Source organism: Mollisia scopiformis, assembly GCF_001500285.1.
Source record: "Mollisia scopiformis unplaced genomic scaffold LY89scaffold_11, whole genome shotgun sequence".
In the NCBI taxonomy this organism is placed as follows: Eukaryota; Fungi; Ascomycota; class Leotiomycetes; order Helotiales; family Mollisiaceae; genus Mollisia; species Mollisia scopiformis.
In genome coordinates, this window is record NW_017263591.1 from 1,001,399 (window position 1) to 1,026,261 (window position 24,863).

Consider the following 24,863-nt stretch of genomic DNA (forward strand, 5'->3'; position numbering starts at 1 on the left):
GTATCTCAAAACACGGCTCTCCGCCGAGTTTCAAGAACCATCTCAGCGAATTCGATACCACCCCGAAGTCAAACCGGTAGTATCCGGCTCCATGAGCTGTCCTTCCATTATTCCTTTGACATAACACGCTCCAACGATTACTGGATCCTCTCCTTCTGCTTTACGCAGCAAGAACGGAGTTCGTGCTCCATGAAGAAGACATATCCCGTCTCCTGGTTGCATCGATGCCGGACCAACGCCAGCAAAAGACCGCCCACCCCCTCCTGCCGCAAATGTCTTATCCTCGTATTGTCTCATCATCGCCGACAACGAGCTCATGGTATACCTCCAGCCATGCATGGGATCCGGATGGTCTGGGTCTGTCTCGACCCATTTTTGCATGTTATCTTTGGGGCCCATCAAGGTGTTGCCCTCGCCGTCATCGATCACGCAAGCTCACGTCCCCAATGAAACCACGTCGACAAGATTCTCAAAGTGTATATTTGCCCCTGGGAGACCAAGCTCTGTACGATAGTATTCTTCAATTGCAACAGAATCATCTGCTTTCCAAGCCTCTGTTGCTTTTAGGTGGTCTCCCACTGAGCAGATCCAGCGGCCGGCTCCAATTACTCCCACCATGGTGCCTTTGATCCTGAGAATCCGCCAGTCTTGCGTTGAGTATACAAGTAACTCTTGATCATCACCACCTGCTGACCATTGACGAGAGTCCTCATTGGTTGCGTTAAAGAGCCATTCTCGATCCAATACTTCGCTATTATCGAAGCTGGCCCTCTTCAAAGTTCTCCAGTCAACACACCACGACGGAAGATCATCAGTGGAGCGTTGATCAGTCCCGGCTAAGCAGAGAGCCATCATTGTAGGGTCGTGCTGAAGCATTACCTTCATCATCGCTGCATAGGCTTGCTCAACCGGAATAGAATAATTGACTGCGTATCTTTCCCTTTCATCTTCGTCAATGAGGCCCAGCAACGCGTACACCTTGTCCTTTGGATCCGTTGCTTTGTGGTAGCAAGCATATTTCAATGCTGATAGGAGGTTAGCAGGATTATTCTCTTGTACCCGTCGCCGTAACGCAACAAGTGATGTTGGCATGACCTCGGAAAGAAGCTTGATATGGTACATATCAACGGCTCTGATTATCGTACCCGTCTTGGGAATATGAAAAGCCAAGGTGCCGTTTTCTTGTCTGAACCAATTTTCCCGACGATGCAATTTGATATATTGGTCGGCAAGCTGCGCCATCCTGATGGCCTCCTCAAGTCGCGACCACTCTATCTGGTTTTGCCCATAGATTATGAGGGCCTTTGAAGCGACTGCAAGCTCCTGTATGGTCCAAACTCGGGTAAACCATGCACTTGATAACATGGCGGAGGTAAAGTTCCAGATATCCTCAGATGGAGGAAACCTTGCCCACATTTCTGAAATCATCTTTTCCATGGCATGCTCACGACCTTCAGCTTTCCACCTTTCCAGTTCGCGGTAGCACTCGGATAGTGCTGCTACAAACGGAATACACAAGTGAACGTCCTCAGCTTCGTGATCATCGTCACCGAGCATGATACGGGTCTGCTGAGCTGAAGCGTAGATGCGACGCATTTGCAGAATCTGGTTACGGCGCTTATCTAGGTCGCTTTGGTTGATACAAATGGCATCAGCCCACAGGGCGATAGGTTCAACGTGCCTGATTAAGGTCAACGCCTGTCTAAGGTTCTTTGTTGTCTGAAATGGTTACTTGTTGACCAGAATTGGGTCTGTCGAAATTTCATGGCCCCAGACATACGAGAGAGCATCGTAAGCGGGTTCATCGTCTAGAAGTGCTAGGGACAAGCTGCACTCAATATTATCATTTGCTTCCTTTGGTGGCAGAAGTGTTAACAGGTGAATTGTGCCGGATGTTGTGAGCGGAGTGTATAGCAAGGGACCCTCGTCGATGGACATGCTTGACATGACAAATTTGAAAGAACCCGGGGACAAGAACGGTAGTATTTACCTTGTGTCTTAGTCTGGACGTTCCTTCTATAGTACTTTCGTTGAACTTGTACACCGGAGTGGCATGCAGTCAGCATGAAGCGAGGTTCAAGGGGGGTTTTAGCGTAGGATCCACGTGATACCAGACAGGGGTAAATTCAGCCACGCCGTTACAGCAACGGCACCCCACTCCGACGTTTATTTCTCTCGAATTTCTTTCCAATCCAAACCTTACTTTCTCTCTCGAATCAAAATAACCTCTGAAATGTCAATGTTTATACCTCGTACAGCTCCTCGAGCTTTCCACGCCCTCCGCGCAGCTGGTCTGCGCCCGGCACAGTTTCAAAAGTCTGCTACCCCTCTATTAAGACGTTTCCTTGCCACAGAGCAACCACGACTCCGTCTAGGATCAACAGGCATTACTTCTCCCTTCCTTTCCTCAATAAATTGGTATGCTTGACTAATTGATATCATGTAGCACCGAATTTCAAAGCCAAAACCACGCATGGCGATATCGATTTTCACGAATTCTTGGGCGACAAGTGGGGTATTTTATTTTCGCACCCAGCGGACTTTACGCCTGTTTGCACGACGGAATTGGGCGCTTTTGCAAAACTAAAAGATGAATTTGAAGGGAGGGGAGTTAAGATGATTGGATTGGTACGTTTATTACAGCTCCAATGGCTTGGGAAGTGCTAATGTCGAGGAAATAGAGCGCCAATGGTCTCGACTCACACGCAAAATGGATCGAAGACATCAACGAAATCTCGCAAACGAACCTCCAATTCCCCATCATCGCCGACGCAGATAGAAAAATTGCCTACTTATACGATATGCTCGATGCACAAGACCTGGAAAATATAGATGAGAAGGGCATCGCGTTTACGATCCGGTCGGTGTTTATCATTGACCCGGCGAAGAAGATCCGTTTGACGATGATGTATCCTGCGAGCTGTGGGAGGAATACGATGGAAGTTTTGAGAGTTATTGATTCGTTGCAAACGGCGGATAAGAAGGGGATCACGACGCCGATTGATTGGCAGGTGGGGGATGATGTTATTGTGCCGCCGACGGTGAAGACGGAGGATGCGAGGAAGAAGTTTGGGGAGGTGAGGGAGGTGAGGCCTTATTTGAGGTTTACGAAGATTTAGGGGCCTGTAAAGTGTATGATATTTGGGTTGAGAATTGCTACTTTAGAAAACAACATAGAAATGCTCAGCTGAACAATGCTTCTAAAGTTCTTTAGTCTCGACCACACATGAGTCTCGAGCACATGTCACTTAGCATAAAGAGAGATGGCAATTGCAAGAGCTGAGCATATTTGATTTTGAAGTTTCCTTCCACAAGACGCATATTACTTCTGTCAAATTCTTGCACTCCCCAATTCACCCTTCTCGGTTCCTGCTTCAATCCATTCACTAACTCCTCTCTCCAACTTCCCCTCATCCCCACCAAACGAAAACTATAAAGTGCCCTACCCTCCAACTGACTATCGCCATCGACAATCAAGAGCCTCACACCTACACAAAGAAGAGCCGGGCGCTTGTAGCAAGCGCCGGGTTATGTACATCGTTCTCTTCTACCTGTCCGTTTCCTTTTGCTTGCTCTTTGTAGTATTAAAAGCTCACCATTGCCCTGTTGTCAATACGTGCTTCGTTATCAAGAGGGCTGCGTTGTCATGACTGTGGACGGGCTCGGCGGAGAGGGGGTGGACATTAGCGAGAAAGAAGTGCATTTTGGCTCGGGAACAAGGAAGTTTGTTATCTAATGTGAATAAATTGATGGGAGAAAAGCTAGAACTTGGTTAGGGATCGTGATTGTGTCTCCGTGAATGTCTCCTGCGTGTTTCTACGGCCCTCAATCTCCCAAGCAATTTCCAAGCCTTTTGAGCTTCAAATGTCCCGGGAGCTTGTTCCTAGAATGTACCACATATAAGCCATAAAGCTTTTTGAGACAATCTGATCTTGAAAGTTGGGAACATCTATTAGTGTATTGTCAAGATTCTATGTATTGGGTATCGCACTAGCATTACCACCAGCACTCCCACTGTCCAGCTTCACGCCTCCATGCAACTTGAACCAATCCAAGAATTGGAACATACTTGCTTTCGGATACCGCTCCAAGGAAGTTTGGTTCAGGTATTGCAACCCAAACTTGACATGACTTCCCTCAAACCACTCGAAGTTGTCGAAAATGGCCCATCCAAAGGCACCTGTTACGTTGACTCCTATTCCTTGGTCAGCATCTTTCTCACTTCAAATCCAAAGAAAGCAATACTCACCATCAACATTCCTCGCCGCTAAAATATTATCCAAAAACCCCTGATAATAATCCGCCCTCCTCAAATCCCACAAAATCGTAGCCAACGACCCCTGATCCCCCTCAAACGGCTCCGCAAACCCAAACTCACTCACAACCACATCCCCCACCGCCGGGAAAAGATCTTTCGTGATAACATTCAAGAACCTCCTAATGCTCACCGGCGTACTGTACAGCCAGCTCACATCATTATCCGCGCTAGGTCCGATCGGGAATCCGTCTGCTCCAGTACTAGAACTGCCCGCGCACTCGGGATACCCAGGACTTGAAGAATTAGCCGCACACGCAGCGCTACCTCCTTGAATACCCGTGGCGTAGTACCCCGTGTACCCATCAATGGCGAAGAAATCGCATGAACCCTTGATCATATCTTTTTCCGCCTGCGTGAAATTCGGCAGCGAGGAACCAAGCGTCTCTTTTAACATCGCAGAGTAATCCCCGTCTCGCCACGGACCACCGAACCAGCCGAGCGCAAACTCGTAGTTCCGGGCTACGGCGTCGATATCCGCAGCTGAAGAGGCGTTCAGGGCTTCGTAGTAGTTGCCGCTGTTCTTGAAGGTGATGCGGCCTTGGCCGTGGAAGTCGTCGTGGTACCATTTGGCGACTTTGGCGTGTGCAAGGAGCGTGTAGTGGCTGCATGCTATGCGGGCGGGGAGACCGCCTGTTATGCCGTGGTACGCGGGGTAATTGCCTTTGGTGTTGCCAGCGGGGTAGGATTCGTATTGCCAGTTGCAGTATTGTGCTGTGCAGTGTTAGGGGAGGTTGAGTAACGGAAGGGGAAGAGAGGGACGAACGCTCGTTGAAGGTATACCAGATGGGGACGTATTGGTCGTAGCGGCTGATGACAAATTTGGCGTAGTTGAAGTAGTCATCTACGATCCGTTCATCGGTCCATGCTCCATAGGAGTTGAAGAGAGCGAGTGGTGTATCTGTGTATCGTCAACTTGAGTTGGAAATCGAGTGGAAGAGAATGTCCGTACCCCAATGGAAGAGAGTCACAGCTGGCTTGATACCAGCAGCAACCATGCTGGCGATTACATCGTCGTAATGTGTTACCCCTTGCTCGTTCACAGGCCCATTGCCAAAAGGGAAGAATCTCGGCCTGTCTCCAAATCAGCCATCTGATTACTCTTAATGTTAGTAACTTACCATGAAAAAGACGGAGAAAAATATGGCACACCAAGATTTGCAAGACGAGCAAAATCTTGCTTGTACAGGTAATAATGACTTGCCACTACATCCCCAGTTGAGTTGTCCGCTACTGCCCCATAGTCTCGATGTGCGATCAAGTCCCAAATGGAAGGTCCTTTGCCTTCGTCTTTCGCTGCTCCTTCTACTTGATATGCACTTGACGCCAAGCCCCAGATGAAGTCGTCGGGTAGATCCTCTGAGTTCAGAGAAGTATCATACGTTGGGACCTGAAAAATGTGAGCTAAAAAGTTGTCAACCGGAGGAAATCCATACTTGAGGATGCATGGCACCAGGTCTTGGGTATGCCGTGGGTTCTGGGGTTGGAGAAACGGTTGTGGTGATCGGTCCTACAGCAATGCTCCCAACTTGATTCCACAACATGGCCAATTCCTCGTTCGAGTAGTCGTATGTCAATGTCGTGGTCGCTGCCGACACATTGTAGACTTTTGTCGAAATATTTGCAATTGAAGGAAATGTTGGAGACGTTGATATTAATGTGGTCGTGGCATTGCTTTGAGCACTCACTCCGTGCAAAAGAACCATGGCCGCAAGGACCTTCAAATTTTGTAGGAAAGCCATCGCTGGGAAGAGAGAGATGACCAGCGCAAGGCGACTCACAACTCAAAACAACGGGAACACAACTTTATAGCTACCTTGAGCTCCATGCTCTGGTGAGATCATATCTACCCCTCCATGTACATATTTCTCCGAACATTCTGGATAAACGAGAGAGGTGGAGACGACAAGAAAACTATACCACTCACGGACGTAATCGATGCCGGACTTGGACATCTTACGAGAAATATGAGGTTGTATGAACAGAATTATAGAAGTTTAAGTAGATTGAGGGGTAGGAGAGGGTTCGTTTCGGGAAAATAACCTTAGAACTGCCTAGCGTTCGGGGGAAGATGTTCCGCAAAGTTGCGGCCTCAGGTTTATAGGGCGGCATTCATGAAGAGCTCATTCTGCTCGGAGCTTCATATAGATACGATGTCTGTGCAACACAAAATTACTTTCAACCTTCGTCTCCAGCCATTGAGACACATCTCGCTGCATATGACTTTGAGAGTAGCTGCAATAGCCAGGCCTCATGTCCTTTCCTTTCCCTGGGTACAAGCTTGCTCGAACTGGAATTAGGGTTTCAAATGGAACCTCCATCGATGCCAATTGTCTTCAAATAACCCATTTCACGACTCTCTCTGTCTGATCTTTTCATGCGAAACAACAGCATAGTTCTGTACACGCCGAGTGGTAGCCCCAAGTTGTGCCTCCAAGCCAGGTGCATCCTTACAAAATCAGCGCGGTTCTCGATCCACTTCCCCGCCCACTCCTCACTGCCAAGTGCTAGTCATGTGGGGACTCTAGCTGAGCATCCACTATTCTGTGTTGTTCTCCGGGCCTCGAAATCTGCGTGATCAAACTTCTAGATTGATGCATAACTACGAGTTCGAGGACATAGGTCTGTTACTCCAGCAATGGCCACACCTGCAGGAAACGCGTCTGCCAGCCCTCCCGGCACCAACATCAACGGAAATAAAAGAAGAGGTAAAAAGAGAATACGATCGTTCACAGCTGACGAGAGGGCTTGCCACTCCGCCATTGAGAAGCAACGTCGAGAAGCTTTGAATGCAAGCTTCATTGTGAGTACTATTACTCCCTCTGAGATTCTATGCTGACTGAGTAGGACCTCGCACGTCTCATTCCAGCACTCGCTCCAGTACACCGATTATCCAAAGCCCTCATCGTCCAAGAAAGCATACAATACCTCAAAACACAGCGTGAAATGTGCCTTGCCGCCGCCAACGAAATACAAAGCATGTTGGCTGAGAATATGGAGCTGGTTGCAGAAGTAAATAGCTGGCGGAAAGCATACGACGTTGCTGGTACCGGGTCACAGCAAGTTACACCGGTTGGTGATGCTGTGAGAGCACTGTTGGAGTTTGATCGACAAGTCTATGGCACATTCCCAGCGGGCTTTGGGGATAATGGACCCGCCGAAGAGCACGTCGAAGAAGGAGCCGAAAACAATAGCAGACCGCGGATTGAAGAGCACAGGGAAGTAGTGCAGCCAAAACCTCCGCAGAACATGGCCCCCGTCCCGGATACAGGTTTGAGTTCACAGGAAAATGTTCCAGCCCAACCTTCTTTCCCAATACAGCAGACGTTACATCCAGATCCGAACGAGTTGTCGGAAGCTATCCAAATACCTGACAACTTTATGATACTGAATCAACTTCCGGAACAACCGTCCTCGTTGGGTCAAAATATTCCACCTTCTTTCGATACTGTGTATGACCTTATTTCAACATCAGATGCGGATATGCTTCAACCGGATCACTTTGCAGATTTGAATTTACGCCATGATATATTTCACGATTTCACGATTCCACTGCCAGAGATTGGCTATGATATGGCACCAGCACATGACATCCCCAACTTCGAGAACTTGTCGTGAGCACATTATTTTCATCACGGGCAGACGTTCCTTGTCAACGATAAAATGCCATGCAATTCCTCTATCCTCTATACGAAATCGACAATTTGGGGTATGCTGAAACCTGCCTCACACAGTCTTCATCGCCTCCTCAATCGCAGCCTTGCTCCTCAACTCTCCGCCCTTGAACAGCTCCAGAGCCTCATAGAGACGAGTCTTGGTAATCGGATCAGCCTCGATGGCCTTTTGCAACTCTGCTCCGTTGTTGGCCAAGTAATCGATATCTGTACTCGCAAGCTTTCCATCCCAGTCAGCTGCTGCGAGCGGATCGGTCTTTGACAATTTCGCTAGACGAGTGGGAGTAGGGCCAGCCTTGAGATAAGGGTGCATTGGCTTTGCTACTCCTTCTCCTGGTTGCTTGCTGCCATCGTATGGAAGCTTGGCGAGCTGCTTGATGACATCGGCAGAAATGGTGGCGTGGTGGCAACCCATTTCTCCAGCGGCCATCGCTTCCTTGGGGCTTATGAAACTGTTGTGTATCGTTAGAATACCAGACTTTGAACAACGGTTTGGGAGAAGTGATTACCTGGCAGATTTCACCATTGGCTGCTCCTTCCCGGTCTCGTTGTAGAGACGCTTGTATGTCTCCAGAATCTGCACCATTCGTGCGGACATGGTGTGTTGGGTTGCCGGATCCTCGACGTTGGGCCACAAGTTCAAGTCGGCATGTGCTCTAACCTCTGCGATGTTTCTTATCAGCGAATTTCCCTACGGTATTTGAGACATTTCTACTACGTACCATTGTAGTAAGGGCTGATGTAAAGGCATCCAGCTTGACTAGCAGCGATTGCTTGAGGCAAACCAAACAGAGATGTTCCTAATGTTCGAATACCGTCTTTGAGAAGAATAGGGCCGGCATTCATAGCAGGTCCAGTGCAAGGGATCTTGATACAGAAACGATCCTTGGAGATTCCAACCTTCTCAAATTCGCGAGCGTAGCTGCGAGCATGTGCCACCACCTTTTCGGTATCGTATGCGTGGAATGGAGAAGTTTGGAGGAGGACCCGGCCTTGGATGTTGCCTATGTTTTGTGCGCAGAGGAGGACACTCTTTGCAGGTTTTGTGTCAGCTCGACGTTCAATGATGCGAAATATGGGAACTAGTATTCGAGAATGCAGAGCTCGAGATTACAACTTACGATGCGGTCCAGAACGGCTTCCCATCCTTGTTCTTTATATTCCTTAACAGCTTGCAGGAACATTTCCTTGTTCTCTGGAATGGACATCTGCTCATTGACTAAGAGTTGATTGCTGGTCTGATTGTGCGGTTTGAAGGGGAGGCTCTTCGCGAATGTGGGATCCATGGAGTCGACATCGACGTTCACTATTATCATATCAGTACTTCATCTGGACGAGCGGTTTTGCGATCAGGGAATTCAACGCACATTGCTCCTCGAGCTTTTCGAGCCAGGTGATGGTATCAACGCTTCCCATGGTGATTGTTTCTTGCACGACCTCGGAGTGTTTGGTATTGTGAATGCAGCTATGCCTTCTGGAGCTGTCTTGACTCATGGTAATCAAGCTTATAAGGATCAAGGTGAATCATTATCACATGATCTGTAAGTCTTCTACAGATTGAAGCTCTGAAAATGGCACACACAGGGCAAAGTGGGGTAGTCTTAGGATGCGGGGTCGAAGCCCCACCTGTCTTGGGAGTGATAGGGTACCCAAGCCATCAACACTCTCCAGCAATGCAGGTACTGAACATCTGATCCTGCTGCACACAGGGCACCCTGCACAGGTCATTGCGAGTCAGTTTGTCTTGCTAGTGCTGACCCAATCAAGTACGGCAACCGCCGAGGTCACCTCATGAGTGGAGGCATGTCCCACGCAGTCGTCAGAAACCTGTGCAGGTTTACCGCTGAATGTGCCAACCACGTCGGTTTACTTTCCGAGACTCATCTCGCTTCAAGTCGACCTGTACAGGTCAACTCGAGTAGCCTGCGCAGGACATACCACGAGTCTCGGAGTGGCTTTCAGTGCCCCGGGTGGACTGTACAGGTCAATGAGACGCCAAGTCGGCAAACACTCCGAGCGTCGGTACGCTAGGAAGATACCTGTGCAGGTCGCTTACAAGGCTACCAAGATGTCAGGCCTTTACTACTTTACTGGGGACGAGTTTCTTAGTGAGAACACCCAGGGAGTCCCACCAATACGGCACAGTGGAGTAAATGCGATGCGGGGTTTGGAGAAGATGGCGCACCCCGGATTCCAGCAGACCTGTATCCCTACCCCTGTCAATCCTTTTCTTCATTGTGGCTTCAGTTAGTGCTTGGCTTTCTAATATATAAGATCACGTCTTGCTTCGCCTTGCTTTTGCTGCGACGCCAGATCATCACTTCTTCAGATATTAATCATGGCGACATCAGCTCCTGATTTCTCTTCCAAGAATGCCGCGACACATCTTGAAGATGTTGAAGATCCGAAGAACCGTATCAATGTCAGCTTCGCTCAGAATATAAATGCAAAGTATATCTACCTGTCTTGTTATTCTATACCACGGTTCAGAATGCTGACCCCGTATTAGAATCTGCAATCCCCTAGCCGGAATTCCAAAACCCGAGCTTCTCGCCAGCGTCGCCTCCTTTTGCGAAACCTATGGCCTAACCGACAAACTCTCCGTTTTCGAAAAAGGTGCTCTTGTAGCCCAAATCCCAGAAAACTTCGAGAGCATTGAAGAGCTTACCGAAGACGACAAATACCACCTCCGTCGTGAGATAACTCATAAGTGGCATCTCCCAAAAGACCTCTACTACACCATCGCCCTCTGCTCTCTCGGCTCTGCTCTCCAAGGTTGGGACAATACTGGTGCTAATGGAGCAAATCTGTCTTTTCCCGAGGAATTCGGGATATCGCACAACACCTGGCTTATAGGTTTCATCAACTCAGCTCCGACGATATCCGGTCTCTTCGCCGCCTGGCTTGCTGATCCACTCAATAATTGGGTTGGGAGACGAGGTGTTATTTTCTTCACTGGCCTCTTCTGCGTTTTTCCCGTTCTGGCCCAAGCTTTCACGCAGAATTGGTGGGGCTTACTGCTCTGCAGGTTGATCATGGGGATAGGGCTTGGCATCAAAATTACCACTATTCCAATTATGACCAGTGAGGTTGTTCCAGCTGTCATTAGGGGTGGACTGGTGATGAGCTTCCAGCTTTGGGTTGCGTTTGGGATTTTGGTGGGGTTCAGTTCGAATCTGATTTTCTATGATATTGGGAGGTTGGCTTGGAGGTTTCAGCTTGCGGCTGCGTTTGCACCCGCTATTCCCGTGCTGATCTTTATTTGGTTTTGTCCTGGTGAGTTCATTCTCCTCGAATACCTGGGACTTTTGATTGCTGACATACTATAGAATCACCAAGATGGTTGCTAAAGAAGTACCGCATCCAAGAATCCTTCGCCTCCTTCTGCCGTCTTCGGAATTCTGAGGTCCAAGCAGCGCGTGATCTGTACTACGCCTACAACCAATTCCTCACCGAAGAAGAAGCCTTCGGAGGTTCCTCTTTCTTCACCCGCTTCACAGATCTCTTCCGCGTCCCTCGCATCCGACGCGCAACCATGGGCGGCGCAATCGTGATGGCCGCTCAACAATTCTCCGGCATCAACATCATGTCCTTTTACTCGTCCACCATCTTCGCCAACGCGGGCTACAACACGAAAAATACCCTGTTGGCCTCTTTCGGCTTTGGTCTCATCAATTTCGTCTTCGCGTTCCCGGCTATTTGGACGATTGATACTTTTGGTCGGAGGAATTTGCTACTGTTTACGTTCCCGAATATGGCGTGGTGTTTGATTGCTGCCGGGTGTTGTTTCTTGTTGCCTGATAGTGCGGCGGCTAGACTTCCGCTGATTGCGTTTTTTATTTATTTGTTTACTGCTTTTTACTCTCCTGGTAAGTCTTTAAACCTGCACGCTTTATTGCTTTATTGGAAGTCGGCTAATCATTATTTCAGGTATTGGACCAGTACCAAATGTGTACGCAGCAGAGTGTTTCCCGCTCTCTCATCGAGAAATCGGAGCGGCGAGTTGCATCTTTGTCAATAATGCGTTGTCGAGTATTTTGGGATTGACTTTCCCCTCGTTGCTGGCTGGGATTACTCCTACTGGTGGTATGCACATTGGTTCACTTTAACTTCTCCTGCTCGAAGCTAATTCATCTCTAGCCTTTGGTTTCTATGCTGGTTTAAACATGTTGGCTTTTGTCATCATCTTTTTCTTCTTACCAGAAACAAAGTGAGTAATTATCATTCCCAAGTAATGTTAGGCTTCGATCTGACCAATCAAAAGGCAACGCACACTCGAAGAACTAGATTATATCTTTGGCGTCCCTACCCGTCGTCATGCAGCGTACTATGGTGGGACTTGGCTTCCGTGGGCTGTGAAGAGGTATTTGTTCTTCCAGGGCAAGGCGAAGATAGAGCCACTTTATCATATTGAGGGGTTTGGAGGCGAGGATTAGACTGATATTGAGGTGGAAAATGACGTGTAGGGAACAACAGGTGTGTGTGATCAGGACAGGAGAGATTGGTTGAGTAGGCAATGCAAACAAATGTGCAAGAAGTTGATTCCAAAGAGCTGATTTCAAAGGTGCCAGAACACCCCCTGCTCATCATCAATTTGTGCTACGTCTGAAAGATATTAAACTCTATATTACACAGCGTCAGTAGTGAGATGTCGGTTGCTTTATAAGACGTTTACTCAAGGGCGCCAATTAAGCTCATGAGCTAAAGCACGGTGATGCAAAGTTGATCATCTCATCTCCGGGGAAATGCAAGTCGCTGACAAATCGAATATCAGAAGCCATCGAGGATATAAACAACATCAAACGCCAAGAGCTCCTCTGAAATGCCTTTGAAAGTTGCAAGATTCGAACCCAGTTACATCTACTGAAAGCAACTTAACAACGAACAATGCAATCCCACCAATTCTCAACCATTCCAGCCGATGGTGTCGACGTCTTCTACCGCTACGCAGGCCCCGTCGACGCCCCAGTAATCCTCCTCCTCCACGGCTTCCCCAGCTCCTCGCACCAATTCCAAAACTTTATTCCCTACCTCGCCTACCACAACTACCGCGTCCTCGCCCCCGACTACCCGGGCTTCGGCTTTACCGTCGTTCCCGCTGAACGCAAATACATCTACACATTCGACAACCTCTCCCTCACCATCGCCGCCTTCCTCGACGCTCTCCACATCCAGCAATTCGCCCTCTTCATCTTCGACTACGGCGCTCCCATCGGACTCCGCATCGCGCTCGACCGTCCGGACGCTATTACAGCGATTATCTCGCAGAATGGAAACATGTACGAAGAAGGCCTCGGCGAGACCTGGGGCCCGATGAAAAAATACTGGGCAACAGACAGCGCAGAAGATCGCGCCATAATCCGCGCCCGGATCCTGAGTCCCGAGCGGACGATCTGGCAATACACAGCCGGCTCTCCTACGGGCGAGAAAGGCGTCCCGCCCGAGAGCTACACGCTTGATTTAGCACTGATGGAGAGAGAGGGGAATAGAGAGATTCAGTTGGATTTGTTTAGGGATTATAGAACGAATGTGGAGATGTATCCAAGGTTTCAAGCGTATTTGAGGGAGAGGAGGCCGAGGGCCCTCGCGGTGTGGGGGAGGGAGGATAGGAGTTTTGTGCCGGCGGGGGCGGAGGCTTTTAGGAGGGATTTGGAGAATGTCGAGGTTGGTTTTGTGGATGCGGGGCATTGGGCGTTGGAGGAGAGGGGGGAGGAGGTTGGGGGGCAGGTGGTGGAGTTTTTGGGGAGGGTTCTGGGGAGTTCGAAGTCAGGTTTATGAGCAGAAGTTGTTGTGAGTTCATGTGTTTTCGGTTGTTGAGAGAAGTGTTTACTGACGGTACCCGGAGTTGAAAAGTTGGAGGATGTATGATTTGATGACTTTATAAAAGTTTATCGGTTTAACATTCGTTTCCCGCTAGGTAATTTATATTGTCAAGAATTATTGAATATGAGAGACTCGATACTCTTTCTTAGTCATCTGCTGTCAACTTCCACGTCTGGAAAGAACCCGGGTTTGGTGGCTCAAGACCTCCGTACCCAGAGCCAAACATAACATAGTCATGGACGATGGCCATCCCACCATGAAAGTACGCGTCGAGATGCACCTCTTTCACAATCCGCCCAGTCTTCTTGTCGAGAGACAAAAGGCTCCCGGGTCCCGCAGGAAAAATGCTCGTCGCACTCCAATTGCCCGTAATACCAGTAAGCACAAGGTCATTAACAACGGAAGGCACGATAATGCTCGTCGTGTTCCTTGGAGATGCCGTTTGCCAGAGAATCTTTCCATCTTTCAGACTCGCTGCCCCGAACGCACTGTTTGAGATGACCGTTTTCCCATCCCCCGCCGGTAAAGTGTAGTTCACCCGGTTGATGTTGATAGCCGTATAATAAACAGACGTATCATCAGCCGCAATGCCCCAGTTCAACCCGCCTTCAAGTCCATCGGGTCCAGTCGATGTCAACCAAAGGATATGGCCAGTAGCAGCATTAAGAGCATATAAGTTCCCGTTCTTCTGTCCAATCACAATGATATCCAACTCGGACGGAGTATGTTCCGAGCCGAGCACAAATGTTGGCGCCATACCAAAGTCGGCATCTATGCCAGGAGTCGAAGGACATGATGCCTGCTCTCCTGGCAGTCCTGGGCCAAGTAGACCCACCGTGCAAGCGGCATTCCACGCATCAAGTGGACCCAATTGTCGTTGCCAATTAACACGTCCTGTGTCCAAGTCGAGCGCTAGGATACTTTCTTGGAGGACGTCTCGAGGTAGACATGGTTCCGGAGCAAGGCCCTCTTTGATCACAGTGATATTCGCTGTCTGGTTCTGACAAGCTTGAAATTCCTCTGGAAGAGAGTAGGTGTTTCCTGTTGCAAGGAATACCTGCCTTCGGATAGGATCGATAGCAGGCTGGGATCCCCAGATCGAAGCTCCAGAGAAATTGGCGTGTGCGGGCATCATCAGCTGAGACCACAGCAGACGCAACCGGCCGTGCTCGAAAGATACAGCATGCATGCTTCCAATGAAAGAGAATTGGTAGTCAAGTATGATGTCTGGAGCTCCTTCTTCTAGACTGGACACACCGGTGAAGACATGGCCTTCATAGAAAGTCGGAGACATTGTCAAGACCGCGAAGGGGTGCGACTCGAGCTGAAGTGCATCAATGAGTTCTCCAGTTCTCTTGTCGATTGCAAGAAGGAGCGCATGGGCAAGCGTGCCAAGGTAAAGTACTTCTTCATCTCCGTGCTTTCCAATCACTGGTGTAGTTCTCGATACAGGCGCAACAAGCAACTCTTGTTCTGCAGTAAGTGGCTTGTATTCCAATATCAAATCCGTAATATTGGTTTCCCACACCCTGTGGCAAGTTTTGTAGTTCAAGGCGACGAGAAGGCCGTCCCATGTTGGAAAGTAAGCAATGCCATCGGTGACCAGAGGGGCAGCACTGACGCCGGGGTTAAATTTTATCTGGCACGTTAGAGCAAGAGATGCGACGTTGGTGCTGTCCACGATGGCATCGGTGCTAGCCCAGTGGTTGTTGTAGACGTCTCCTCCCCAGCCAAGCCAGTTTCCTGTTTCGCTTGCAGGTGGTTGTGATGCAGGAATTTGATTTGCATTAATAGCGGGTGAAGCCTCTAGACCAATTTCGTGCGTGTTATGGCCAAAGAGAGGTTGTTGATGAGCGAAATCTTTGGGACAAAGTCCGAGCACGACCAGAAACGAAGAGGCTAAGGATGAACAGCCCACTTCCTGAAATATTCCCCAGACCATATTGAAACGTCTTCGAAGTATCTAAAATGTGATAGGAATTGAGAATTAAAGGCTGCGCATCCAGTGATAGGCTCCACGGGATAACGCTCAATTAAGTACCAGAACGACCAATGTTCTCTTTGGGTTGTACAAGGAGTGGACGGTAAGGCTTACATTGGGGCTGAAACTTTGTGACTAGCATTTCAGCTTACTATCCCGATTCATACCATCTCCTTGACCTTGTCTGTCAGATTCAGGGTTGACGGCTTACTGTGATTGGTCGGCTAAAAGGCTCTCTCCGCGGATTGCAACCATCATCTTATTCAATACTTTTGATGTTTACCTGCTTATGGTCATCAATCATTCAATCCTGGAGAATATCCAATCACATCCTTACGTGAGGGCAGGTTGAAGGTGTTGTCAGCCACCATCGCCTTGAAACTCGCCTCAGCCTTACATCTCTACCCCTTGTCACTTCCTCGCACGTTCCTACTTCCAGACCCGCCTGACCCGACACTAGACGCAAAGACCCTATCATAGACTCCGATGCTTTCGCTTCAAGGTTCTGGGGTTATCATATGAAGATTAGTTCATAGGCTGGTTGTTGCAACGAGCAGCTGGACTCTAAACTGTTCAAACTACATTCAGCTTCGAGAAGTTAAGTTCAGGCTCATCTAGCCGAGTTCCATTCTCCAAATGCCCATTCGTCTTGACAGCATATTCTGAATTCGACTCGATGCTCAACTTCTCCTTCTTCAATCGTTCCTTCCTCTCACTCCAGCTCTCACTGATAGATGGATCAAAGAACGGTCTCTCTCCGAAGATAGCGGTCCTCTTCCCTTCCCTGCTACTCGGCTCGTAGCCTCCCGGAACTGCTCTGTGCACCACGACTCGATTGTCCCAGAATGCGATACTGTCTGGAGTCCACTTCCATCGGACCGTGAGGTCGTCAGCGGAGTGGAGGTGGTCGTACAGGAAGTTGAGAGTGTGGAATGATTCTCTGTCGTTGAGACCCTTGACTCCAGTGACAAAAAGTGGGTTGTAGTTGAGTGATTTCAGATGGGTTACAGGATGGGTGCGAACCTATGATCAAGGGATGAGAACTTTGCAATTGGGAAGACGGCAAGACTCGCTTACCAAGGGATGCTCAGTAATGATGGGCGCTCGCCGCGGTTTTCCACCCCCGTTGATGGAATTCAAGTAGTATTTCTACAAAACTTGATCAGTCTGAAATCTACATGGCAAGATAGCAAGATCGTACTTCGGAGCTGTGGATACCAAAAAACCCCTCAAAAGCCTTCTGGAACGTCGGACTCAACTTGTCGAAGAGCGCAACCTGGCTGGTAAAGATAGTATCTCCACCCGTTTCAGGAGTTCGTAACATCCTCAAAAGGGTATAAGAAGGTGGGTTCACTTCAAAAGAATGGTCACCATGGTACGCTGCTACGTTTCTATCCTTTGCGCGGATGTTGCTGTACGAAGCACGTGAGATGGAGCCGTTGAAATTAGAAAAGCACTCACAAATCGTGTCCAAGAATAGTGACATGTCGTGGATCTTGCTGGCTGGGATCTCGGTCTTGCTGATGAGTTTACTTCTTCAGTACGATATCGACTAGTAAGGACTGATGGTTTGACTTACTTTCCCGTAATGAGCCGCAAGTGCATGTTGCTGCTCCAACGTGATGTCCTGGTCTCTGAAGAACACGACACCTCTCTAGGAAGGAATGCATTAGCGTCTCGTATCTCTCCTCTGTCTGACATGTCATACTTCAGCAACTAACAAAGCTAGCTCATCTTTCTGGGCATCTGTCAACTGGCTGACTTGGACTCCCTTAAGCTCGGTTCCGATATAAGGTGTCAAGGCTTCGATACTGGATGCTTGGGATAACAATGATGCTTTAGTTGGATCTGCGAAGAACGCTCGGTCTCGTGCTGGCTCGAACTGCTCCAGAGGTGGATCAGGAGGAACGTATGCTAGGACTGCTGGGGTAATGTCTAGTGCCATGGTGAATAACTACAATCGTGGGCTTTTCCCCTTTTATTTTGTGTCTTTGTGCTGCGTTGGGAACAATTTATCTAAAGAATCCCATTGAAACGTAGAACATATATTGATCTAATCTGGGTATTTTGATAGTTGATCACAGGTCAAAATAGTAAGCACTAACAATGCCATGATGAGGAATCTTTTGACGTTGATATCCCGGAGTTACCCAGTCACTTTTAAGGCGCAGACCTGGCTCATACAGGATATTGCATCATCCAATTGAAAGTCTCAAGCTTATCTCTTAAGTTACATTCAATTTACCGCCAACAAACGCTGTATGGTGAGAGGTCGAGAAGGGTTGAAAGTGGGGGATGAAAGCGGGGTGGCCGGATGTGTGGGGTCAACGACCTTCCAATTTCAGTTACCTTTCTTTAGACTCACTACTTAACACCATGTAATCGTGTCCCCCTGACCTTTGGTCGTGGCCTTTACGCTACGCACAGGCCACTCCCTCCGGGAGTACTTGCAACACGTAGTGACCTGCAACAGCGCTAAAAGGCTTGCGAGTATTTGTCAGAATGCAGTAGTAGCTTGCATCCCTCACTAATTCTGTTGTGGGGCAGCTTACCTCATAGCGCTCAGTCAGTGACACTCCCAAAGGTCAGTGGGACACGATTAAGGAAAAGGATCCTCAAAATATGTCTGTACTTGTATTCATAGGGTACCAGAATCATTTTGGAGCATTTGATTCGGTTACTGAGGTTGTGTTATCAGACCCCGGAGATTGCACATGCACTTTGTGAGGCGCGAAGCGGGATCTAACCTTCAATGTAACGCTTATCCATGCATGGTCTTCAAGCTTATACGGCTTCGAATTGGTCACTTAGCGAGGATTGACGTCCCAAGGATGCAGGACGATGCTGGAGCCGAAAGATCACAGCGGCCCGGCGACTCAGAGGCTGTTGCCATATCGTCCACGGAAGTCGTGATATGATGTTGACCAAAGAGAACCTTGGAACTCAGACTTCCGCTTATGTCACGAGATTTAAGAAGGCGCAGGTAGAAATATATATTTCACCTTTCCAACGTACCTCTCCGCGAAGTCTAAGAGGAAGTCAAGTGATACCGGTTTCTCTTGTCTCAATCACAAGTCGTCGTCACTAGGGACGGACGACACAGAGTATTTCTACCGGTAGTATCTAAAAGGTCTGCTCAACTAGACAAGGTATTTTCAGAAATCCAATCGACAACAGATTCTGAAAATAAAGTACTGATAGATGTAGTTTGAATTTTCGCTGTCATTATAATCCATCATGGGAGCACCAGACACGACTGATGCTTCAGCTACGCCCCCGGAGAAGGATGGACCAAGTTTAGAGAAAGGGGAAAAGTTTGTGGATGGAACCGATGTTAATGTGGCCTCTGAGCATCAAGTTCGGGTCGATCTTGACAAGGAGCTTTATGACAGCACAGGCATCGATCCCGTGCTTGCCAGGAAGATGGCACTCGTCAATGATGCCATCGACGAGATTGGAATGACCCCATTCCAGTGGAAGCTTTTCTTCCTCAATGGATTCGGATATGCCGTGGACTCTGTAAGTCATAACCCCAATTTGAAACGAGTTTCTACTTATCATGTAGCTTCTCATTGTGTGTCAATCGATTGCAAACCCTGCAGTAACACAAGAATATGGAAATCCAAGTGCACATGTTCAAGGCATTCCGCTGGCATCTCAAGTCGGCTTGTTAGTCGGGGCTGCAGTTTGGGGATTCTCCGCGGATGTCATTGGTCGACGACTTGCCTTCAACTCCAGTCTGTTCATCTGTGCTATATTTGTCTTGATTGGTGGCGCAATGCCGAGCTACATATCATTCTCTGCTATGTATGTAATATTTGCCCTTCCATTTCGCAACGGGTAGCCTAGGGATCTAAATACTAATTATCAGAAAGTGTCGCAATATACTCCGCAGGAGCTGGTGGCAATTATATTCTTGATGCAACAAACTTCCTGGAGTTCCTTCCAGGGCGAAAGGCTTGGCTAGTCACTTTCCTCTCGATTTGGTGGGCAGTCGGATATACTGTGACTGGTCTCCTCGCTTGGGCATTTATGAGTAACTACAGCTGCTCACCAGATGCGGTAGTTTGCACACGTGCAGCTAACATGGGCTGGAGATATCTTCACTTCACATGTGGAGCCCTCGTCATAGTTATGGCCACGCTTCGTGTAGTGGTTCTCCAAATGGTCCAAACACCAAAGTGGCTGATCAGCCAAAACCGGGATGAAGAAGTGTTCAAAAATCTCCAGGACATTGCAATCAAATATAAACGACCATTCTCACTTAATCTTGAGCATCTCAGAGCTCAAGGGAGAGTTCGCAACACCGAGAAATCTGTCTGGTCCGGAATTCGCTTAAAGCTCCACTTCTCGGGTTTGTTCGAAACAAAGAAATTGGCGTGGTCTACCACGGTCATCATTGCAAATTGGTTCGTGATCGGCATGGTCTCGCCTCTTTACTCAGTATTCTTGCCTTTTTACCTCGCTTCTAGAGGAGCCGATGTTGGCGACAATAGCAACTATACTGTCTGGCGTGATTATGCTATCAATCAAATCGCTGGCTTAGGTGGTCCGATAATCGCTGCTGTCCTCGTGGAGACAAGATACCTTGGCCGAAGGGGCACATTGGCCATTGGTGCTCTTGTTACCATGGTCTTCCAGTTCGGATACACTCAAATCACCACGCCTGCTCAGAACGTTGGTGTTTCTGCTGCGATCAGCGCCGCATCGTACGTAATCTTTGAAACTTGGTTGACTGTGTTGCTGACTTGCCTAGAAATATATATTATGGGACGATCTATGCTTATACACCCGAGATTCTACCATCGGCTCATCGAGCTACAGGCTACGGGCTCTGTGTGGTTCTGAACCGAGTCGGTGGAATAGCCGGTGTGCTTGTGGGGAGTTACGCGAATGTTGAAACGACAGCTCCTCTATTCGTGTGCGCTGCCTTATTCGGATTGTTGGTTATCTTGAGCATCTTACTCCCTTTCGAGCCTAAAGGTAGAAGGAGTCAATAGAGGACGATGCGTTGGTATTCGAGATAAGTCGCTTTAGTGGAAGCTTCAAGCTGTAGCACGTGAATCAGCGTCGGTTCTCTCCATCGGTGGCCGATTTTGCGACAGGGCCCAAATTCACAAAATATAAAGTATTCCGCACAATATATTAAGTTTATATTTAATATTTTTTGATGAAAACGTAGAATAGCTTCTTGATAAGTTAGAACTGAAGTCTAATTAGAAACAAATTATGTAGGAGTGTGCAATGTTGGAGTTGATATAGGACATTTTGATGTTGTCGAGTGCTAAAATCGGGTAGGAATTTGACACATGGAGAGCGCTTCTCATGATCGAGCTAGCACGATATCAAATCAATTCAATGCACATCTAGTTTATGAAAGACATTATCCGAAGTCTCTCAATAATCACATATATTGCTGAAAATCCCAACGTCTCACGAACCCGCAGCGTGAACTGAACGCTGTAGTAGCTTGTAATTTTAGCGACCCAGTCCTGATCCTTCACTTGGTAGGCTTCTGAGCCCAGAGCTCCCTGACTGGCGATTCCGTCCTAACATTCCCCAAAGAACTGGACAGGTGAAGAGGCGCCAAGAAATGACGAGAAAAGTCTCAAGCACTTTGTTTCTAGTATGATGATATCCTGCATGCGAGGCTAATTCATTTCGTGATGGGCGCTCAGGCGATATTAAGCGATAACTTTCTAGCAACAATAACTTGTATTACTACAAGTTTTTTGCATTTTATATCATTAAAAATTAGTATAGAGGTTTATTGAGGTGTACTCTATTCTTGTTCCATCTTTTAAAGCTTTTCAATAGATTTTGTGGTTGTTGTGAAGGGAGAAAGCCAAATTCAGATAATTGGCGAGCGCCCATCACGAAATGAATTAGCCTCGATGGGAGCAATTGAGGCGTTTTTATTCAAAAAGTAAATTACTATCCATCAAGAGCCTGAACAACTTGAGTCCAATCATTGGAGCCATAAGCACCTGGAACACTGTCACCATCAAAGAGACTAGCAAGCACTACGCGATCCGACTGCTCGCCTTCCTAAGGCTGCCTTCCATGTTGCGCAATAATATTATCATAGACCAGCACGTCACCTTGCTGCCATTTGTGTAGCACCCGAATCTCGTCAGTAATTGCAGCAAGATGCGCAAGATACTTCTCGGGAATGGGAGTGCCATCACCGAAGAGCTGCTGTGTAACGTTCTTTCGAGCGTTATTGACTTGACTAGTCTTGTAGTAAGCGGCTAGGCCTGTGAAGAGGGTTGGCAGTCCTGTGTTAGGTTGTGTGCGAATTGCAGGCAACCTGTGCGTCAAGACGAGGCCACCGTCTTCAGTCCATTCCCACGTTGTAAATTCGCCTCTTCCGTAGCGAGCAATCTGCGCCTCGATCTTCGCTCGCCTTGTTGTCTCATCGTCACCATCTTTGATCTCTTTGCCGAACGCTTGTGCCAACGTCGAGCCACCCTCGTACTGTTTGCCGAGCTTGTAAGTGACTTTGCTCAAGATACCTTTCCCGGCGAGCTCGTTGATAAAATCTGGTATCTCTTGTTGCGCACGATGGAAAAGCTCGAGAGATGATGAGACTGGAGTCTCTCCACCCTTGTGAGGAGTCCTGTGGCCGTAGAAGAAAATATACTCCGGCGCATGAGGCACCTGTGGAGATTCGTTGTGGTTATAGATCAAGACTTCTTTGGGTGCTTCATTCGCTGGAGCCACGTTTGGGGCCAGCAAAGGCCTGTCCACAACAATGCCAATAATTTCATGCGGTTTGTAGCCAAACGCGTGCGCGAATTTGCTGAAATCCTCGGCGTTGTGTATGGGAACATCTCGAAATAATAGTGTTCCATGCTGAGCAAGTTTCTCAGTGAGAATTTCATGCTTCTGTAGAGACTTTATTGTATCGACTACAGCGTCGAGTTCGATCTCAGCATTTCCATGTGCAGAAGGACGTAGTGCTAGTGGAATGACCGTGTCCCTTGAAAAAGGTGCTCCGAGAACGCGCTGATTACTCGAAGGCAAATCGAATGGTTCGAATACGATTGCGGTGCAAAGGAAGTTTCAGACTTGAGTAAATTGACGTTGAATTGAGGAATTGTTGTCGCCATGATGAGCTGCTTGCGCGTGGTTTCGATAAAGAAACGAGGCTTTCTAGACAATTAAGAACTTGTCGGCTATGTAATTGTCTTCAACGAGAAGCGATATGAATTAGGAGGTCTGTTCCCGGGGAATATCGTTACACTTGGTCACACCACTAAGATTCTGTCATCCGTGCTAATATCACGAAATCAGATGTGACAGGCATCTGGCAGCATTTTATAGTGGACTAGATCCAAGCAGTGGTCGCGGAATCATAAAGCCGCTGAGTTGGGTCGTGAAGAAGAGAATGCCAAGAGTGGGATTCCTAGAAGTAGCATGGTGGCCACGGTTCATTTTCCCAGTCGCTGACGAAACACTCTTGCGTGCTTTCTGAATAAACATTAGTGGGATTTCGAGCTGTGGCAATGGCTTAGAACCATCCCTATCATAACCTGTAGAACGACCTTCTTTTGAAAGACACTCTATCTGCGATTCGTTACCCATTGAGCCTGCTTTCACTTCATACTTTCCACCTTCTTTGAATACTCTTTTGAATCAACATGGCAGTATCTCTAGCCACCACAAAGGAGATAGTCACTCTGGGAAAGGAAGAGGTCGAGCCTGAATCGCCTCCACTTGCTTCCGCAATTCAGGACAATTTAGAAACACCCCACAGAAGTCGATATCCAATAAGCTTTTACAGGAGTACGCTGTTCCAGATTCTTGTCGTTGGGATCTGTGCATTTTGTGCACCCGGAATATGGAGTGCTATGAATGGACTCGGTGTTGGCGGTTCTCAGTCTCCAAATCTCGTCAACGCAGCCAATGCATTGCTCTACGCCTTCATGACAGTCACTTGCTTCGCTGGGCCTTGGCTGACGAATATCATCGGATTTCGTTGGACCCTGGCAGTCGGATCTCTTGGATACCCCCTTTACGCCGCTAGACTGTATGTAAATAATCGTCAGGGTGTTACTTGGTTTGTATACTTCGGCGCCGTAGCGTGTGGACTAAGTGCTAGGTTTTTCTAGAGCGTGGAGTCGCAATTGCCACTGGATATCCCGAGCAACACAAACGAGGTCGTTATGTTGCAACATGGTTTACATTCCGTAACTTTGGAAACATTGTTGGAGGTGCAGTTGCACTTGGAATTAATCACAGAGCCAATCATCAGGGGAAAGTCGGATATCAAACTTATCTCGGATTCATTGCCATTCAATGTCTTGGATTCTTCCTTGGGTTACTCCTTTCCAACCCCGAGAAAGTCCAGCGCGACGATGGTACCCAGATACAAGCGCCGAGGGGCATTGCCTGGCGCGCTGAGGCAAAGGAGATGTGGCGCCTTGCAAGGAGCAAGTCAATCGTCCTCTTGATTCCGCTCTTTTGGTACTTTGGCTGGATGCAAGCATACCCAGGCACATACTTGGCAACATACTTTACTGTCCGCTCTCGTGCATTGGCGAGCTTTCTGTCAGCAGTCGTTGGGACGTTCGCTACCTGGCTTGCCGGCTCACTTGTTGATCTTCCTTGGACGAAAAAGCGGCAAACTCGAGCCATTGCAACCTACATTCTGATAGCTGCACTCAATAGCGCAACATGGATATGGGCAGTGATCATTCAAGATGAGTACAGACACACAAAGCCATCATTGGATTGGAGTGATCAGAGAGCGTTCAGCAGGGGATTTGGGGTCTACATGCTTGAGCGAATCAGCCTTGGAATGGTAGAGAATTTCATCTATTGGTGCATTAGCAATCTATCAGACTCGCCAGGAGATCAAATCCGATATAGCTCTTTACTTCGAGGTATTGAAACTGCTGGTGTGGCAGTAGGGTTCGGTGTTCAGGCCGTACCCACTGCTCTAATTGCAACTGCAAGTATCAATTTCGGTTTCTGGTTCTTCGCACTACCATTTGGCTACTATGCCACCTTGCAAGTTGTCCGGAAGTTTGATAATCTTGATCAGAAGCGCGAGACGAGAGAATAG

The 24,863-nt window shown here is 48.2% G+C and overlaps 12 protein-coding genes across 12 annotated transcripts; 6 read left to right on the plus strand and 6 right to left on the minus strand.

Annotated features, from left to right (window-relative positions):
* Positions 1-74: 74 nt before the first annotated feature.
* Positions 75-1,947, minus strand: LY89DRAFT_718295 (uncharacterized protein; the record flags this gene model as incomplete). Its single annotated transcript, XM_018218404.1, has 2 exons — positions 75-1,681; positions 1,781-1,947. 2 exons carry the CDS (start codon positions 1,945-1,947, stop codon positions 436-438), a joined length of 1,413 nt encoding a protein of 470 aa, XP_018071994.1. The 3' UTR covers positions 75-435.
* Positions 1,948-2,164: 217 nt separating this feature from the next.
* LY89DRAFT_615836 (AhpC/TSA family thioredoxin peroxidase) lies at positions 2,165-3,198 on the plus strand. The gene is made up of 3 exons (XM_018210740.1): positions 2,165-2,384; positions 2,447-2,628; positions 2,682-3,198. Exons 1-3 carry the CDS (start codon positions 2,234-2,236, stop codon positions 3,117-3,119), a joined length of 771 nt encoding a protein of 256 aa, XP_018071995.1. The 5' UTR covers positions 2,165-2,233; the 3' UTR covers positions 3,120-3,198.
* A 773-nt stretch (positions 3,199-3,971) lies between these two features.
* LY89DRAFT_584458 (glycoside hydrolase) lies at positions 3,972-6,021 on the minus strand (the record flags this gene model as incomplete). Its single annotated transcript, XM_018209262.1, has 6 exons — positions 3,972-4,195; positions 4,250-5,029; positions 5,082-5,216; positions 5,268-5,389; positions 5,437-5,705; positions 5,752-6,021. 6 exons carry the CDS (start codon positions 6,019-6,021, stop codon positions 3,972-3,974), a joined length of 1,800 nt encoding a protein of 599 aa, XP_018071996.1.
* Positions 6,022-6,795: 774 nt separating this feature from the next.
* LY89DRAFT_58595 (uncharacterized protein) lies at positions 6,796-7,987 on the plus strand. Its single transcript, XM_018209349.1, has 2 exons — positions 6,796-7,118; positions 7,163-7,987. The coding sequence occupies exons 1-2, from the start codon at positions 6,954-6,956 to the stop codon at positions 7,931-7,933; spliced, it is 936 nt and encodes a 311-aa protein (XP_018071997.1). The 5' UTR covers positions 6,796-6,953; the 3' UTR covers positions 7,934-7,987.
* Positions 7,988-8,041: 54 nt separating this feature from the next.
* LY89DRAFT_583851 (aldolase) lies at positions 8,042-9,405 on the minus strand (the record flags this gene model as incomplete). The annotated part of the gene is made up of 5 exons (XM_018209232.1): positions 8,042-8,441; positions 8,499-8,652; positions 8,712-9,021; positions 9,111-9,295; positions 9,357-9,405. 5 exons carry the CDS (start codon positions 9,403-9,405, stop codon positions 8,042-8,044), a joined length of 1,098 nt encoding a protein of 365 aa, XP_018071998.1.
* A 922-nt stretch (positions 9,406-10,327) lies between these two features.
* LY89DRAFT_733479 (uncharacterized protein) lies at positions 10,328-12,425 on the plus strand (the record flags this gene model as incomplete). Its single annotated transcript, XM_018219803.1, has 6 exons — positions 10,328-10,440; positions 10,499-11,265; positions 11,319-11,858; positions 11,920-12,075; positions 12,130-12,199; positions 12,254-12,425. The coding sequence occupies 6 exons, from the start codon at positions 10,328-10,330 to the stop codon at positions 12,423-12,425; spliced, it is 1,818 nt and encodes a 605-aa protein (XP_018071999.1).
* A 199-nt stretch (positions 12,426-12,624) lies between these two features.
* LY89DRAFT_58600 (alpha/beta hydrolase fold protein) lies at positions 12,625-13,862 on the plus strand. Its single transcript, XM_018209352.1, has 2 exons — positions 12,625-12,710; positions 12,764-13,862. The coding sequence occupies exon 2, from the start codon at positions 12,877-12,879 to the stop codon at positions 13,765-13,767; it is 891 nt and encodes a 296-aa protein (XP_018072000.1). The 5' UTR covers positions 12,625-12,710; positions 12,764-12,876; the 3' UTR covers positions 13,768-13,862.
* A 24-nt stretch (positions 13,863-13,886) lies between these two features.
* Positions 13,887-14,978, minus strand: LY89DRAFT_684632 (Quino protein alcohol dehydrogenase-like protein; the record flags this gene model as incomplete). The annotated part of the gene is made up of 1 exon (XM_018214921.1): positions 13,887-14,978. A coding segment is annotated over exon 1 (986 nt), but the record flags the coding sequence as incomplete, so codon positions are not given.
* A 1,388-nt stretch (positions 14,979-16,366) lies between these two features.
* On the minus strand, positions 16,367-17,738 carry LY89DRAFT_733482 (TauD-domain-containing protein; the record flags this gene model as incomplete). The annotated part of the gene is made up of 6 exons (XM_018219804.1): positions 16,367-16,816; positions 16,871-16,942; positions 16,995-17,205; positions 17,255-17,313; positions 17,373-17,447; positions 17,502-17,738. 6 exons carry the CDS (start codon positions 17,736-17,738, stop codon positions 16,367-16,369), a joined length of 1,104 nt encoding a protein of 367 aa, XP_018072002.1.
* A 1,478-nt stretch (positions 17,739-19,216) lies between these two features.
* On the plus strand, positions 19,217-20,793 carry LY89DRAFT_696982 (MFS general substrate transporter; the record flags this gene model as incomplete). The annotated part of the gene is made up of 4 exons (XM_018216871.1): positions 19,217-19,312; positions 19,359-19,600; positions 19,669-20,502; positions 20,550-20,793. The coding sequence occupies 4 exons, from the start codon at positions 19,217-19,219 to the stop codon at positions 20,791-20,793; spliced, it is 1,416 nt and encodes a 471-aa protein (XP_018072003.1).
* Positions 20,794-21,727: 934 nt separating this feature from the next.
* On the minus strand, positions 21,728-23,090 carry LY89DRAFT_707120 (Clavaminate synthase-like protein; the record flags this gene model as incomplete). The annotated part of the gene is made up of 3 exons (XM_018217577.1): positions 22,865-23,090; positions 21,884-22,808; positions 21,728-21,841 (listed from the first exon to the last, which is right to left on the minus strand). The coding sequence occupies exons 1-3, from the start codon at positions 22,903-22,905 to the stop codon at positions 21,728-21,730; spliced, it is 1,080 nt and encodes a 359-aa protein (XP_018072004.1). The 5' UTR covers positions 22,906-23,090.
* Positions 23,091-23,289: 199 nt separating this feature from the next.
* Positions 23,290-24,863, plus strand: LY89DRAFT_707121 (DUF895 domain membrane protein; the record flags this gene model as incomplete). Its single annotated transcript, XM_018217578.1, has 2 exons — positions 23,290-23,874; positions 23,910-24,863. The coding sequence occupies exons 1-2, from the start codon at positions 23,437-23,439 to the stop codon at positions 24,861-24,863; spliced, it is 1,392 nt and encodes a 463-aa protein (XP_018072005.1). The 5' UTR covers positions 23,290-23,436.